Source organism: Lolium perenne, chromosome 1 (assembly GCF_019359855.2).
Source record: "Lolium perenne isolate Kyuss_39 chromosome 1, Kyuss_2.0, whole genome shotgun sequence".
Taxonomy (NCBI): domain Eukaryota; kingdom Viridiplantae; phylum Streptophyta; class Magnoliopsida; order Poales; family Poaceae; genus Lolium; species Lolium perenne.
The window spans coordinates 42,631,638-42,647,038 of NC_067244.2; the positions used below are offsets into that span (position 1 = coordinate 42,631,638).

General features: G+C 51.2%; 1 protein-coding gene across 1 annotated transcript; it reads right to left on the bottom strand.

Annotated features, from left to right (window-relative positions):
- Positions 1–230: 230 nt before the first annotated feature.
- Positions 231–14,557, bottom strand: LOC139832043 (uncharacterized). The gene is made up of 6 exons (XM_071821451.1): positions 14,297–14,557; positions 1,820–2,007; positions 1,509–1,716; positions 1,202–1,417; positions 946–1,122; positions 231–242 (listed from the first exon to the last, which is right to left on the bottom strand). Exons 1-6 carry the CDS (start codon positions 14,555–14,557, stop codon positions 231–233), a joined length of 1,062 nt encoding a protein of 353 aa, XP_071677552.1.
- Between the last annotated feature and the right edge of the window lie 844 nt (positions 14,558–15,401).

Sequence of the window (15,401 nt, forward strand, 5' to 3'; positions counted from 1 at the left end):
CGGAACATCCCGTTCCCTACACACATGTTCCCGAGATGTTAGCAATTTGCGAGGCAAAGGAAAGCCGTAGTATTCGGTTTGGCGAAGAACTTACCGTTGTTCTCCCATAGTACTCCGCAGCGAAATTTTCCTTCGATGGCATGTTTGGCGCCGGCCCCGGAAAGGAGGCATCGGCCCTAAATCTGTCTGTCCAGCTTTGATTGGCCACAAACGACGCTTTGCAAGATAGTTTACATGTCGGTCTTTGCGAAATGAAGCATCAAACTAGGGGAAAGTGGGACTTGTCATCATTTGCGAAAACAAAGGTTGGAACTTACATGTATATATGCCATGTACTCCATGAACTGCTGCTGGTGCTGGTTGAAGGCCACCTGATATTCTTGATGAGCGGCCACGTAGGCCGCCTCGAAGTCGAGCTACAATTTCACAAATTCATGTCTCGTTAGCACTTAGCAATGTATGAACGAAAGTCGGAAAGAGGATGGAAATGAGGGAAACTTACGTCGTATGCGGGTTGTTGCCGAGCCCGGCGACGAGGCGGGAGAGGGGGGCTGTCCTTGGTGAGTCCCGCCTTGAGACGCGTGAAGGTCGTGGTGAGGGTATGCTTGACGGCCTTGTTCAGCATGGCGAGACGGCCATGCGGCAACCCTCCGGACGACAGGACCAACGACTCCTCGTCGACCTCCGCGCTCATGGGGTCATCCACCTCCGGGTGACGATGCCTCACCATCTCGCAGTAGTTCTCGACGTCCTCGGCGTAGGTGCCGAAGTACTCAGGGAGCGAGGGCTGAGGCTGCGAGAGATCGGGCTTCTTAAGCCGCATCTTGTTGTATATCTCGAGGTCGACATCTCCTCCTCGGGTCCTAACGCGGCCCTCTCGCATCGCGAAAGGAAATGTTGTGAGTACCAACTTTGAACCCGAAGGAAAATAAAATGTATACATACCGTCTTCCCCTTGTAGCGCTCGTAGCCGAGGTTTCCCCCACGGTGTGTGCCACCGTCGCCTCGGTTCTCCGCGTTCCGCCTCGCCACGGCTGCAAAGTCCTCGTCCATCTTGAGCCACCTCGTCCTAACCATCTCCTCCCATGCCTCGGCATGCGGCTCGGCCCAATCGGGGATAACCTGAAAATGCAATACTCAACTCAATCTAATGCAATCGCAACTTAGTAGCAATGTAGAATCTCATTGACATTTTACTCACCGACATGTAGTCCTCCACCGTCATCTCGTACTCGGCCTTAGCATTCTTACCGACAATGTCCGGCTTATGGACCCTCTCGCCTCTCTCTGCCCAGAAGTGACCCGCGGACGTGATCCTTTGGTTGTACCACACCTGCGGTGTCAACCTCTCACAAGTCGCCCGCAAAGTCCTGTTCGCGGCCGCCTCCTCAACCTCGGGCGCCACACGATAAAAACACTTCAATCATGCAAAAAAACAATTGTGAGATTCATGAGTTAGAACATTGGGGTCATCAAATATGAACGAAGCTCGAGAAAATATGTCTTACCCAAAACTTTCTCATCACGGCCTCAGCAGCCGTCGGGAAGCCTACGCCAGGGGCACTCTCGTAGTCCGTCCAAGTAGTGGCTAGCTTCTTCTCGCCAGCTGGGACAGTGCCGAGGGGATAGTACTTGCCCGGCCAGAACTTCCTAAGCAAAGCTCCAATCATGCTGCTAGGCAGGCGCCCCTTGACCCCCGGAGGAAATATCCAATTGCTGCACATGAAAATCAAACATTAGCACATGAAAATCAAACATTAGTACATGAAAATCAAACATTAGTACATGAAAATCGAAATTGCCAAATTAGTACACTTACTCAGTGCCAGCAGGAATTATAAGGGTCTTCGCCTCATGGGTCTTAGGCTCCTTCCTCTCGTCGGGGACTCTCGCTTCCCCACGAATCTTCAGTGCCTTCGGCCGCCCATCCTCCTCCGGAGTCTCAAACCCGCGGCTAGAGTCCTCCTCGGCTCTAGACTCCGTCTCCGCCTCCTCTCTAGACGTCCCCTCCAAAAAGAACCCGGAAGCAACGTCGCACAAGCCGAGGGTGGTGGCTCAAAGTCCGGTCCTCCCCAGCCACCTCCACCTCCACCTCCACCTCCACCTCCTCCCAAGCCACCTCCAGCTCCACCACCTCGTCCCCGTCCTCGTCCTCCTCCTCCTACCGCAAAGTCCTCGTAACGCGGATTGCGACGCGGTTCCCTCTCACTCCTTCTAACATTGTTCTTGCGTTGTTGCATCTTCTTAAGCAAGCTCGACGAGTCCTCCTTGCCGCCGCTCATATTGTTCAATCACCTGCATTGAGAAAGAGAAAACAATTAAGAAGCATGTTGAAAAATATATAAATAGTAAGCATAAAGACACTAAACAATTAAGAAGCATGTTCAAAAATATATAAATACTAAGCATAAAGATACTAAACAATAAAGAAGCATGTTGAAAAAAATATAAATACTAAGCATAAAGATACTAAACAATAAAGAAGCATGTTGAAATATAAACACATAAAAGACCCTCACCAGCCGTCATCAATCTCATCGTCAATCTCATTTTGTTTCTCCTTGCCACTATCACTATCACTATCTTTTGAGTAGTAAGTTGGATTTTGATAGACGGGTGGAGGCTCATCATCGCTATCATCTTCCACTTGTAACTTCTCGAGCATATCTATGTCCTTTAGATCCACCACTGACTCACCACGAGTTTCGCATCGTTCTGAGGTCCTCTTCAAGAACACATTCTAACTCAAAGTGCCCGAAGTCCTCTTCCTCTTGATAGAAAATTCCCTCGTATGTTACAGGGTCAATGTTGTTGTAATCGTCCTCGGAGGGAATCGGTAGGTTACCATGTGGCGATACCTGGAACACGACTTCCCAGCCGTTGAGGGCCGCTTTCTGGCATGGGTACGGCAAATAATAAACTTGCTTGGCTTGGTGAGCAACAATATAGACATCGGCTCCGGTATAGGTGGTGGAAGGCTTAACTTCAACTAACCCAATGGACTTGGTAATTCTCTGTCCACCTCTTGGGTCGAACCAATGACACTTGAACACAACGAGATTGAGTTGTTTGTTTGTACGGTTGAAGGTCAGCTCGTATACATTCTCTAACCTCCCGTAGTAATCAAATGTATCGGATCCTTTAGTGAAGACACCAGTATTTATCGTTTTTGGATTCGCCCGGCCCTTCTGGTGTGTCTCTGTATGGAATCGAAACCCATTCACGTCATACTTCTCATACTTCATGACGTCACGGTTACAACCTTGGGAAACACATCTCAACTCATCTGTCATCTCAACGTTTGCATCAGCTCCCTACAAGCACGGTTCAAATTTGTTGTGTGCATTAGTTACGTGGAATAACAGGGACAAGTCACATATTGGTAGGTAAGAGGGACAGCTTAGACATTACTTTTTTCATGAACCAAGACACAAAGTTTATTTTTACTTCGGGAGCACCCTCTTTCAGTAGAGTCTCCAACTCCGCGCCCGTGGGATCGCGCGGAAGCCACCACTGTTCATCCGTGAATTCGCTGAAAGGATACAATAAGCATTAGACCTAGTTGAGTGTAGGTGATCGAAACTAGATACAATAAGCATTACACCATGTTACCTAATGAAATCGTGACCGCCATCGTCGTCGTCCCCCCCCCCACCACTTCCTTCATGTTCATAAGCACATAGAGCATTATGCAATCCTTCTCTTCCCTCTCCAATCTATATTTTTGTCCTTTACCAGCCTTGCCACCGGGACATTGGAATAGTTGAAGCTTGGGGTCATCCATGGGCACGTCGACATTGTAACGAGAGACCGGGTTATGCGAGTGGGAACTTCATCAGGATAGTACGTTGTTGCGGCATCTGCCATCTCCCGAAGGCACGTTGCCTCAGCTATGCATGCTTCAATCTTGGCTTTGTTTCCAGTTATCTTCCGAATATACTTGAACTCTCTCTCAATACAAAACTGCCACCGAAACTGCACTGGGCCACCCAATAGTGCCTCGTTTGCGAGGTGCACAATGAGATGTGCCATCGGAGTAAAGAAGCCTGGCGGAAAGATCATCTCCAAATTGCATAGCAACTCCGGCACTTGAACTTGCAGCTTCTCAATAACCTTAGGACATATCCGCTAGCACAGAGCGTGCGGAAGAAATGGCTCAACTCCGCGAGCACTCGCCATATTTTCTCGGGAGATACCCTCGAAGCATCACCGGCATCAGCCGCTCAATCCATATATGATAGTCGTGACTCTTGAGCCCGGTGACTTTTCCCGTCGAAAGATTGACTCCCTTGCTCATATTCGAACAATAACCATCAGGGAACATCACAACGTATTTTAGCCACTTGAATGCCTCCTTCTTTTGGATGGAATCAAGGCAGAAGTCGGCGTGCGGCTTGAACCAATTCTTTCGACGGCCTGTAGGACTTTGAATGTTTAATTTCTTCCTATCAATTAGCTTCTAAACATCGACTCTAGCCTTGACATTATCCTTTGACTTCCCGGGAATGTTTAGGCACGTGTGAAATAAGGACTCCGCGACATTCTTTACGGTGTGCATCACATCGATGTTATGGGGAAGTTCGAGGTCCTTGTAATACTCGAGCTTCGTTAAGGCTGCCTCGTGAGTCCAGTTGTGCGTTACACCATATCCCTCAAATTGATGGCCAGCTTCTGATGCCGCCGGCACGAGAGCACGTAGCTCGGCATCAACAGCTTTAACATCGAACTTTGGCACCTCTGTTACTTCATGCACAACTTTGCCTTTGTTGAAGTTCTTTTGGTCTTCTACGAACGGATGCCTCCGTTTGAGGTACCGCCGATTCGTGTCAAACGCAACATACTTGCGACCCTTATTTAGCCAAAGGAACTCAAGTCGATGCTCGCACACCGGGCATGGCCATTTACCACTGTACACCATCCGCATGTTAGGGCGTACCGGGCATGTCATGCATGGTATCTTGCAACCAAACTTTCATGCAGAAGTTTGTCTTCGATGCTCGGTCGTACGTCAACGTCCCGTGGTGCCAAGAGTGGTTCAAATCTTCCACAATCGGCTGCATGTAGACACTCAAGTTCTTCCCCGGGTAATGGGGCCCTGGAATGATCGGCGACGAAACATGGTCTTCCTCGTCATTAGGACTCCGGGAGGGAGATTGAGCGGAATTACAAACACGGGCCAACAACTGTAATTGGAATTCGACATACCATATGGATTGAAGCCATCCGTAGCTATCGCAATCCCGACATTCCGAGCATCTGCTGCCATATGGGGGTATTTTCTATCAAAGTTCTTCCATGCATTGCCATCGATGGATGTCCCATCTTCGTCCGCCCCGATTGTCCTTTATTCGAGTCCCCATCTTGTGCCACGTCATCTGTTTGGCGGTCTCCTCGGTCAAGTAAAGCCGCTGGATTCTTTTTATGAATGGGAGATACCGAAGAATCGACTTTGCGATCTTTGATCGCCTCACCTGACCATCCTTTCCCGTTACCTCTTCATACCTAGAGGCCTTACAAATGGGACAGTACTTGTCCTCCGCAAACTGTTTCGAGAAGAGAACACAGCCATTTTCACAACAGTCTATCCTTTGATAATCCATGTTGAGCGCCGACATGAGTTGCCTCGTCTCGTGCAGGCTTTTAGGCGGACAATGCCCTTTGGGAAACATGTTACCATTGTTTTCAGACTTGCTTGAAGCCGTCACGGGTGGTGTTGTACCGGGTCTTGTCGGCTAGACATTGGGAGATGGCATCGAGCTGAGAAATCTCGGCGCCATCGTACAGAGGCGTCTTAGCAGCGGCTATCATATCATAGAAGGCCTTCGCGGCTGGCTCTGGTTCCTCCGGTTACGGAGGTTCCTCCGGTTACGCGGTTCCTCCCGTGAAGGTGGCGACTACTGGCATGTGGGCATCGACAAGATCATCTAGAAAGTCTCTAACCCCATCGTACTCATTGCCATTGAGCCGCTGCCGCATCACCTCACCTCTGTCACGTTCGTGCTCATCAAAGTCGATCTGCGTGACGTAACGAGGCATATACCCATATTGCAGAAGGTGTTTAAACATGTCATCCTTTCCACGACGGTGATGCTTCAAGCAACGATTGCACGGGCAAAGTGGCTGAACCTTCTGTTTTGTACCACGCGCCAACTCCTTCACTAAATGCCAAGTCTTCCTTATCCACTCATCTGTTTTATTAGTCGCACTAACACGGCCGGTGTACATCCATCCATTATCAGCCATCCTCTGCTCTATTGGAAGCCAAACGACAAGCATAGCATTTATATCAAATAGGAAAATGCATCATATTTTAATTTTTTAATGTGCAAAACGAATGCATCAACCTACATCTCTACTAGGTGGGCTCCTAGCAGCCGCCGGATCCGTAGATTGAGTACGTTCTCCATGCTCTACCCCGGTCCGAGTCAAAATTTCGGCAGCACCTCCCCGCTGCTCTCCCGATACACGTCTCGCCAAAAAGACAAGAGGATGTGCATCCGGAGAACAACGGTGAGGCGCTGCCGAAATCCTGACTCGGACCGGAGCAGAGCATGGAGAACGTACCCAACTACGGATCCGCCGACTGTCCCGTAAATGCCGCAAGCGTTACGGTTGAAAATATGCCGACCACTAATGCATATTTATCCGCGTAACGCTTGAGGACGGGAAGTGACACCTAGGTTACGCAACTTGACTTGGAAAATGAATCTAGTGACATAAATAAAATGCGGAGAAGAAGTTGGAAATTTAGCTCACCCTCGGCTGTAGAGGAAGTAGTCGAACAATCGAGTGTCGATGTCGGCGGCCGTCGAGAAGCGCGTCAAGATCCGGGATCGTCACGCCGGGGTGCTCAAGACGAGGCGGTCACGGCCTGGCCTATTACAAATACATATTATTAGAAGAAATTCACATTTGCATTTCTATTTACATTATTAAACATAGCATTTCAATTTCAACTACACATTTCTATTTCAACTCAAGACGAGGCTGATCTCACACTCCCGCGCCTGAGTTTGAAAGAGAAAAAATAGCATGTCGACACGATCGAGCTACGTCCCGTGACATCGCCATCACAGGTCAGAGATGCATGAACATAATGTACGTCGATGGTTGCTTCTCTTTTTCTTTTCTTGTTTTGAGGGAAACAGCCAGATTTATTAAATCATAGAAGCAGGAATATATATGCAAAGACTTGTAGCTGCTGCACAACATGCAGGCGTTCCCGCGGCACCATCTCTCAAAACGACTGTTTTTGAAGAATTGGGAAAAACGTTGCTTTAAGAAAGTGACAACTGTGGCAGATTGATGTCCACCACCACAAGCAACTTCACCCTACACACGTCTGATGCAAATACCATAGTACCGTATGTTTATTACTCGTTCTACATCAACAATATTCGTGTCAACATGGAGATGCTAAGGAGAACAAAACTCAGTAAATGACAGGCTCAGACCACAGTTAGTTACCACTGTATACAACAAGAATCATCGGAAAAATGCCCAAATTATGATCGTACTATTTCTCACCATTTGCCAATAGCGACGTGGAGTGCTTCTTCGTATGCTCACTGGGCTGAGGAGGAGGAGGGGGCCGGGGTGAGGAGGAGGAGGCCGGGGCGAGGAGGAGCGGGGGCGGGGCGAGGAGGAGGCCGGGGCGAGGAGGAGGAGGCCGGGGCGAGGAGGAGGAGGCCGGGGTGAGGAGGAGCGGGGGCGGCGGCGGGTCAGGAGGCGGCGGCGGGTAGGAGGAGGAGGCCGGGGCGAGGAGGAGGCGGCGGCGGCGGCGGGTAGGAGGAGGAGGCCGGGGCGAGGAGGAGGCGGCGGCGGCGGCGGGTAGGAGGCGGCGGCGGCGGGTAGGAGGCGGCGGCGGCGGGTAGGAGGCGGCGGCGGGACGACAGGGAAAAGAGGGCGCGCGGGGGGAAAAACGATTTGGGGGCGGCGGGCGTCCACCTCGATTTGGGGAAAACCCGATTCCGACCAGGTGATACCCCGAGGGCCACCCTCGGGTTACCCATCGAGGTGGACCCAAGGCGGCCGACCAGGTGGGTTTTCGACCCGCGGCTAGGGTTTGAATACCCCGAGGGTGATGATACGCCGAGGGGCCCCCTCGGCATAATGTATTTTTTTTAAATTTTTTAGACTGAAAATTAATGATCTTAAAGTTATCTATTTAATGGTCATTGATTTTATTTAATTGCTTGCACTATGATGGTTGAACCAAGATTGTTTTCTAGTACTATCTTGTTGTTTTAAAAGAAATGCATTTGGCCGGATAATCATCTACGAGAATGTGCGTCCACCTAATATGATAGGGCAGGCAGTGGCGGCGAGTTCACTGAGCAGCAACTGCGCTGGTGGTACTATCTTGGTTTCGGCCTCGATGAGTCGCTATGGTACCGGCCCATGGACTAGTCGCACAATTAGGCACGACTAGTCGAGGTTTTTGGTTGGTAGCTATGTATGCGCTGAGTACTAGTAGTACAGACTACAGTGAGGTGATTTAATTACCTCCGGCCGTTAGACCTCCCGCATTTGTGTGATTCAAAAGCTAATGAACGTGCAGCAATTCATGCTTCCTGCAGCTGTGGGAAAAAGTGCGCGGTCTACCCTTTAGATCTGGCGGTCTACCCCTTTGACCGAATCCGCTGTATCCTAGTTCCGTCTTTTGCAGTGGTTACTAGGACACATAAAATGACGCCACGCGGCTCCGCTCGATTTTTTGGCTCCGTTTGCTTTGCCAATCGCAAAAACGGGCCGCGGGACATGCGGTATGGCCGTACCGGCGCGCGCGTGCACCCGTCCGGCAACGCGCGAAACGGAAAACATTTAGCACATAAAATGACGCGTCCTAGACCTAAAAACATTTTTCCCTCCATTTATTGAGCGAAGGAAAGTGTCGCCCCAGTTCAAATCCGGACAGTTTCCAGCGGATTCGGCGGGGCACCGCAGGAAGCGGGTGGGATTCCCAGATGGCTTCCGCGCGCATATGGCATGTGATAGGTGGTGCGTAGGAGGTATCCTACCGCCGCGCGGAGGTCCCGCGCGATACTGAAATGCGCACCATGTAGCTGCTTCACAAAAAAAAGCCCTTCCAGGCACCCGAAAATGGAAAAACCGTCGCCGTGGTTCGGATTGGAAATCCGCGACCGGGGCCTTGCTTCCCATCCTAAGGCCCACGCACGTGCCAAATATGGCCTCGTTCCGACAAACTATGTGGTGAAACGGGCCGTTTCCTACTCATTTCCCCTAAAAGCCATAGAACTCCGGACGAGATAGCCCTGTTCGTGAAGGGTTCTCCAAGATAATTGCCGTATCCCAGTTCCGTCTTTTGCAGTGGTTACTAGGACACATAAAATGACGCCACGCAGCTCCGCTCGATTTTTGGCTCCGTTTGCTTTGCCAAGCTGCGCAAAACGGGGCCGCCGGGACATGCGGTATGGCCGTGTGAGCGCGCGCGTGCACTCCGTCCGGCAACGCGCGAAACAGAAAACATTTAGCACATAAAATGACGCGTCCTAGACCTAAAAACATTTTTCCCTCCATTTATTGAGCGAAGGAAAGTGTCGCCCCGGTTCAAATCCGGACGGTTTTCAGGCGGATTCGGCGGGGCACCGCAGAAGCGGGTGGGATTCCCGAGATGGCTTCCGCGCGCATATGGCATGTGATAGGTGGTGCGTAGGAGGTATCCTACCGCCGCGCGGAGGTCCCACGCGATACTGAAATGCGCACCATGTAGCCGCTTCACAAAAAACCCCTTCCGGCACCCCGAAAATGGAAAAACCGTCGCCGTGGTTCGGATTGGAAATCCGCGACCGGGGCCTTGCTTCCCATCCTAAGGCCCACGCACGTGCCAAATATGGCCTCGTTCCGACAAACTATGTGGTGAAACGGGCCGTTTCCTACTCATTTCCCCTAAAAGCCATAGAACTCCGGACGAGATAGCCCTGTTCGTGAAGGGTTCTCCAAGATAATTGCCGTATCCCAGTTCCGTCTTTTGCTGTGGTCACTAGGACACATAAAATGACGCCACGCGGCTCCGCTCGATTTTTTGGCTCCGTTTGCTTTGCCAACTGCGCAAAACGCGGCCGCGGACATGCGGTATGGCCGCACGGGCGCGCGCGTGCACCCGTCCGCCAACGCGCGAAACGGAAAACATTTAGCACATAAAATGACGCGTCCTAGACCTAAAAACATTTTTCCCTCCATTTATTGAGCGAAGGAAAGTGTCGCCCCAGTTCAAATCCGGACAGTTTCCAGCGGATTCGGTGGGGCACCGCAGGAAGCGGGTGGGATTCCCAGATGGCTTCCGCGCGCATATGGCATGTGATAGGTGGTGCGTAGGAGGTATCCTACCGCCGCGCGGAGGTCCCGCGCGATACTGAAATGCGCACCATGTAGCTGCTTCACAAAAAAAAGCCCTTCCGGCACCCCGAAAATGGAAAAACCGTCGCCCGTGGTTCGGATTGGAAATCCGCGACCGGGGCCTTGCTTCCCATCCTAAGGCCCACGCACGTGCCAAATATGGCCTCGTTCCGACAAACTATGTGGTGAAACGGGCCGTTTCCTACTCATTTCCCCTAAAAGCCATAGAACTCCGGACGAGATAGCCTTGTTCGTGAAGGGTTCTCCAAGATAATTGCCGTATCCCAGTTCCGTCTTTTGCAGTGGTTACTAGGACACATAAAATGACGCCACGCGGCTCCGCTCGATTTTTTGGCTCCGTTTGCTTTGCCAACTGCGCAAAACGGGGCCAACGGGACATGCGGTATGGCCGTACCGGGCGCGCGCGTGCACCCGTCCGCCAACGCACGAAACGGAAAACATTTAGCACATAAAATGATGCGTCCTAGACCTAAAAACATTTTTCCCTCCATTTATTGAGCGAAGGAAAGTGTCGCCCCAGTTCAAATCCGGACAGTTTCCAGCGGATTCGGCGGGCACCGCAGAAGCGGGTGGGATTCCCGAGATGGCTTCCGCGCGCATATGGCATGTGATAGGTGGTGCGTAGGAGGTATCCTACCGCGCGGAGGTCCCGCGCGATATCGAAATGCGCACCATGTAGCCGCTTCACAAAAAGCCCTTCGGCACCCCGAAAATGGAAAAACCGTCGCCCGTGGTTCGGATTGGAAATCCGCGACCGGGGCCTTGCTTCCCATCCTAAGGCCCACGCACGTGCCAAATATGGCCTCGTTCCGACAAACTATGTGGTGAAACGGGCCGTTTCCTACTCATTTCCCCTAAAAGCCATAGAACTCCGGACGAGATAGCCCTGTTCGTGAAGGGTTCTCCAAGATAATTGCCGTATCCCAGTTCCGTCTTTTGCAGTGGTTACTAGGACACATAAAATGACGCCACGCGGCTCCGCTCGATTTTTTGGCTCCGTTTGCTTTGCCAACTGCGCAAAACGGGGCCGCCGGGACATGCGGTATGGCCGTACCGGGCGCGCGTGCACCCGTCCGCCAACGCGCAAAACGGAAAACATTTAGCACATAAAATGACGCGTCCTAGACCTAAAAACATTTTTCCCTCCATTTATTGAGCGAAGGAAAGTGTCGCCTGGTTCAAATCCGGACGGTTTCCAATGGATTCGGCGGGGCACCGCAGAAGCGGGTGGGATTCCCGGATGGCTTCCGCGCGCATATGGCATGTGATAGGTGGTGCGTAGGAGGTATCCTACCGCCGCGCGGAGGTCCCGCGCGATCTCGAAATGCGCACCATGTAGCTGCTTCACAAAAAAAGCCCTTCCGGCACCCCGAAAATGGAAAAACCGTCGCCCGTGGTTCGGATTGGAAATCCGCGACCGGGGCCTTGCTTCCCATCCTAAGGCCCACGCACGTGCCAAATATGGCCTCGTTCCGACAAACTATGTGGTGAAACGGGCCGTTTCCTACTCATTTCCCCTAAAAGCCATAGAACTCGGACGAGATAGCCCTGTTCGTGAAGGGTTCTCCAAGATAATTGCCGTATCCCAGTTCCGTCTTTTGCAAAGGTGGTTACTAGGACACATAAAATGACGCCACGCGGCTCCGCTCGATTTTTGGCTCCGTTTGCTTTGCCAAGCTGCGCAAAACGGGGCCAACGGGGACATGCGGTATGGCTGCATCGGCGCGCGCGTGCACCCGTCCGCCAACGCGCGAAACGGAAAACATTTAGCACATAAAATGACGCGTCACACTTGTACATATATGTTAGGGGAAGATGCAAGTTTTCCAACAATTCTGACGCTCCGGTGATCTGTATCTTGGGAAACCCTAGGGCGGGGACCCCGTAGATCTACCTCTATAGCTTTCTCCGTGCGAGAGTTTACCAATGTAATTTTTTACTTGTTTTGGTTTATTTAGGACATATGTACATGGAAACCATAGGTTGGGCATACTTTACCATAAAATAGGCTCCATTTTAGCCATGGCGAGAGTTTCCACATACAGATCCTGGATTTTACCAAGTGTTAGCCCATGTATGCGGAAATCGTCAACAACGGGTACATCCAAGGTTAGCCAAACCTTACATCACACTTGTACACATATGTTATGGGCATATGCAAGTTTTCCAGCGATTCCGACGATCCGATAGTCTCGTATCTTGGGAAACCCTAGGCGGGGACCCCGCAGATCTACCCCTATAGCTTTTTCCGTGCGAGGGTTTACCAATGGATTTTTTTAATTTCTTTGCTTTGTTTAGGACATATGCACATGGAAACCATAGGTTTGGAATAAAATAGGCCACGATGAGCCGTAGCAGGAGTTTCCACATACAAATCCCGGATTTTACCAAGTGTCGGCCCATGTATGCGGAAATCGTCAACGCGGGTACATGCAAGGTTAGACAAACCTTACATCACACTTGTACACATATGTTAGGGACAAATGCAAGTTATCAAGCGATTCCGACGCTCCGGTGATCTCGTATCTTGGGAAACCCTAGGGCGGGGACCTGCAGATCTACCCCTATAGCTTTCTCCGTGCGAGGGTTTACCAATGGATTTTTTTTATTTGCTTTGCTTTGTTTAGGACATATGCACATGGAAACCATAGGTTTGGAATGAAATAGGCCCCGGATGAGCCGTAGCAGGAGTTTCCACATACAAATCCTGGATTTTACCAAGTGTCGGCCCATGTATGCGGAAATCGTCAACGCGGGGTACATGCAAGGTTAGACAAACCTTACATCACACTTGTACACATATGTTAGGGACAAATGCAAGTTTTCAAGCGATTCCGACGCTCCGGTGATCTGTATCTTGGGAAACCCTAGGCCGGGGACCTTGCAGATCTACCCCTATAGCTTTTTTCGTGCGAGGGTTCACCAATGGATTTTTTTAATTTCTTTGCTTTGTTTAGGACATATGCACATGGAAACCATAGGTTTGGAATGAAATAGGCCCCGGATGAGCCGTAGCAGGAGTTTCCAGCGATTCGGACGCTCCGGTGGTTTGTATCTAGGGAAACCCTAGGGGGCGGGGACCCCGCAAATCTACCCCTAGGGTTAGGGTTAGGGTTAGAGTTAGGGTTAGCAATGGACTTTTTTCCTTTGTTTTAGGTCATGTGGTGGCAAGTATGGATCCATGCTATCTAAGGTTTTCCTCCGGTTCACCCCACCGGTGAGTTCTGCCCTATACGTCCAGGACATGCCTAAGTGCCGTCAGCGCATGTGCGTGTAGCCGAAAGACCCCGGGGGTACAACATTAGACAAACAACACCAAACCATGCTGGTGGTGGTGTTTTGTTGGAGAAGAACACATGGGTATATATAGGGAGGCGAGGGGCTGAAACGGCGAGAAAAGCTGGCGGGAGAAAATTGCGGGAAAAATTGGCGGGAAAGATTGGGCGGGAGAAATGGGCGGGAAAAAGGAAAAAAAAGATGGATGCTAAGCCGACGGTGCCCCTCGGCATAGGCTAGACAACTGACGTCATTTTGGCGGGAGGGGCGGGAGGATTCGGCGGGAGAAATTGGCTTCAGCTACCCCGACGGTGGCCCTCGGCATAGGCTTCACGCCGTCAAGGTCCCGTTAGGGCATGGCCGCGGGGCGATGGGACGGGGTCGCACCCTCAACCTATGCCGAGGGCCGCCGATACGCCGAGGGCCACCCTCGGCATAGCGTGTCATGTGCCGAGGGTGGCTATACGCCGAGGGGCGCTTCGAGCAGCTGGGCTGACCGGGCAGTACGCCGACGGCCCCGACATTTGGCCGTCGGCGTACGCCACGGCCGTCGGCGCAGCGCGCCATTCCTGTAGTGACCATATGGAGCAAGTATTAGGCGTAGCATATCCCCAGTCAGTGTGTAGAATGCACCAAACACCATGATGCTTAGAGCGGGGCCACCACATCCGTTGCGGTTGCAGCTGGAGCACTGCCCGGTGTAGAGACCAATAGCACCTCTGTAAGGTCGCATGTGGATGTCGCCTGTGGGCATGGCCCGCAATATCTCCAGCGTGGCGGTCACAGTTGAAATAGCCGTCGCTGGTTCGTGGAAGTCGCGGGCGTGGACGCCACTACTCGGGAAACGTGGAGGCGCCGATGGTGAGGTCATAGAGAAGCCGAGCCCCTGGGCTGAGGTCATCCTTGATGGCGGCGCACTTCCCACTGGATTCGTCGGTGGGGACGACGCTGGTTGAGCGCGTTGTTGACGAAGGCGGCGGCACCACTGCGGGGCCACGCTTGGGGTCGTGGGTGGTGTCAGCATGTTCTTCTGTGATCCTAAGAAATCTGAAGTCTTGATGCATATACCTGACGGAAGAAAACGCCGCAAAGGCTGATGTCGGTGACAGGAAAGACAGCGAAGATGAACTCAATGAGCCTGACGCGTGTGTATAAGTTTGCCTTTCTTCTGCTAGAGACTATCTTTGGAAGGCGTCCCTTTTCCAGTGACCTGTCAAGGGGAGAAGAGCAGGTTCTGCACTCAGAGCATAAATGATTAACCAGAAGGATGCAGAGAGATCACTGGGTTTTTCTCAAGATCAGTCGATCCCAAGGAACAGCGCGTTGTTGCGGGCTCAAGTTGAAATCCTCAATTGTGTAATACTGTCAATTTCATAATAGTACTATAAAAAATATTGTAGAGTTTGCTAGGGCATACAGTTGTACAGATATGCTTGCACTTGCACTTGCACCATTCTTTCATTCTTTAGTAGGAGTAGATGTATTTTCTTCCTTTTCAGTTTTGCTAGCAAAATCATCCAAATATTGCAAGGATATGCTAACAGTTGTGAATGAAGTTTCAAAATTCGTTATTTACCCATAAGTTCATCAGCCTTGGATCATGTACCTAAAGATGATTGTCCATTTGTTAAATACCCAATAGGGGCTTCAATGTCAAACTATTGCCCCTGAGTAATGTAACCGAGATGATACAAGATGTTCTTGTACCAGGATATCAGTCGGCTAGATCAGAAACCCTCGACGGA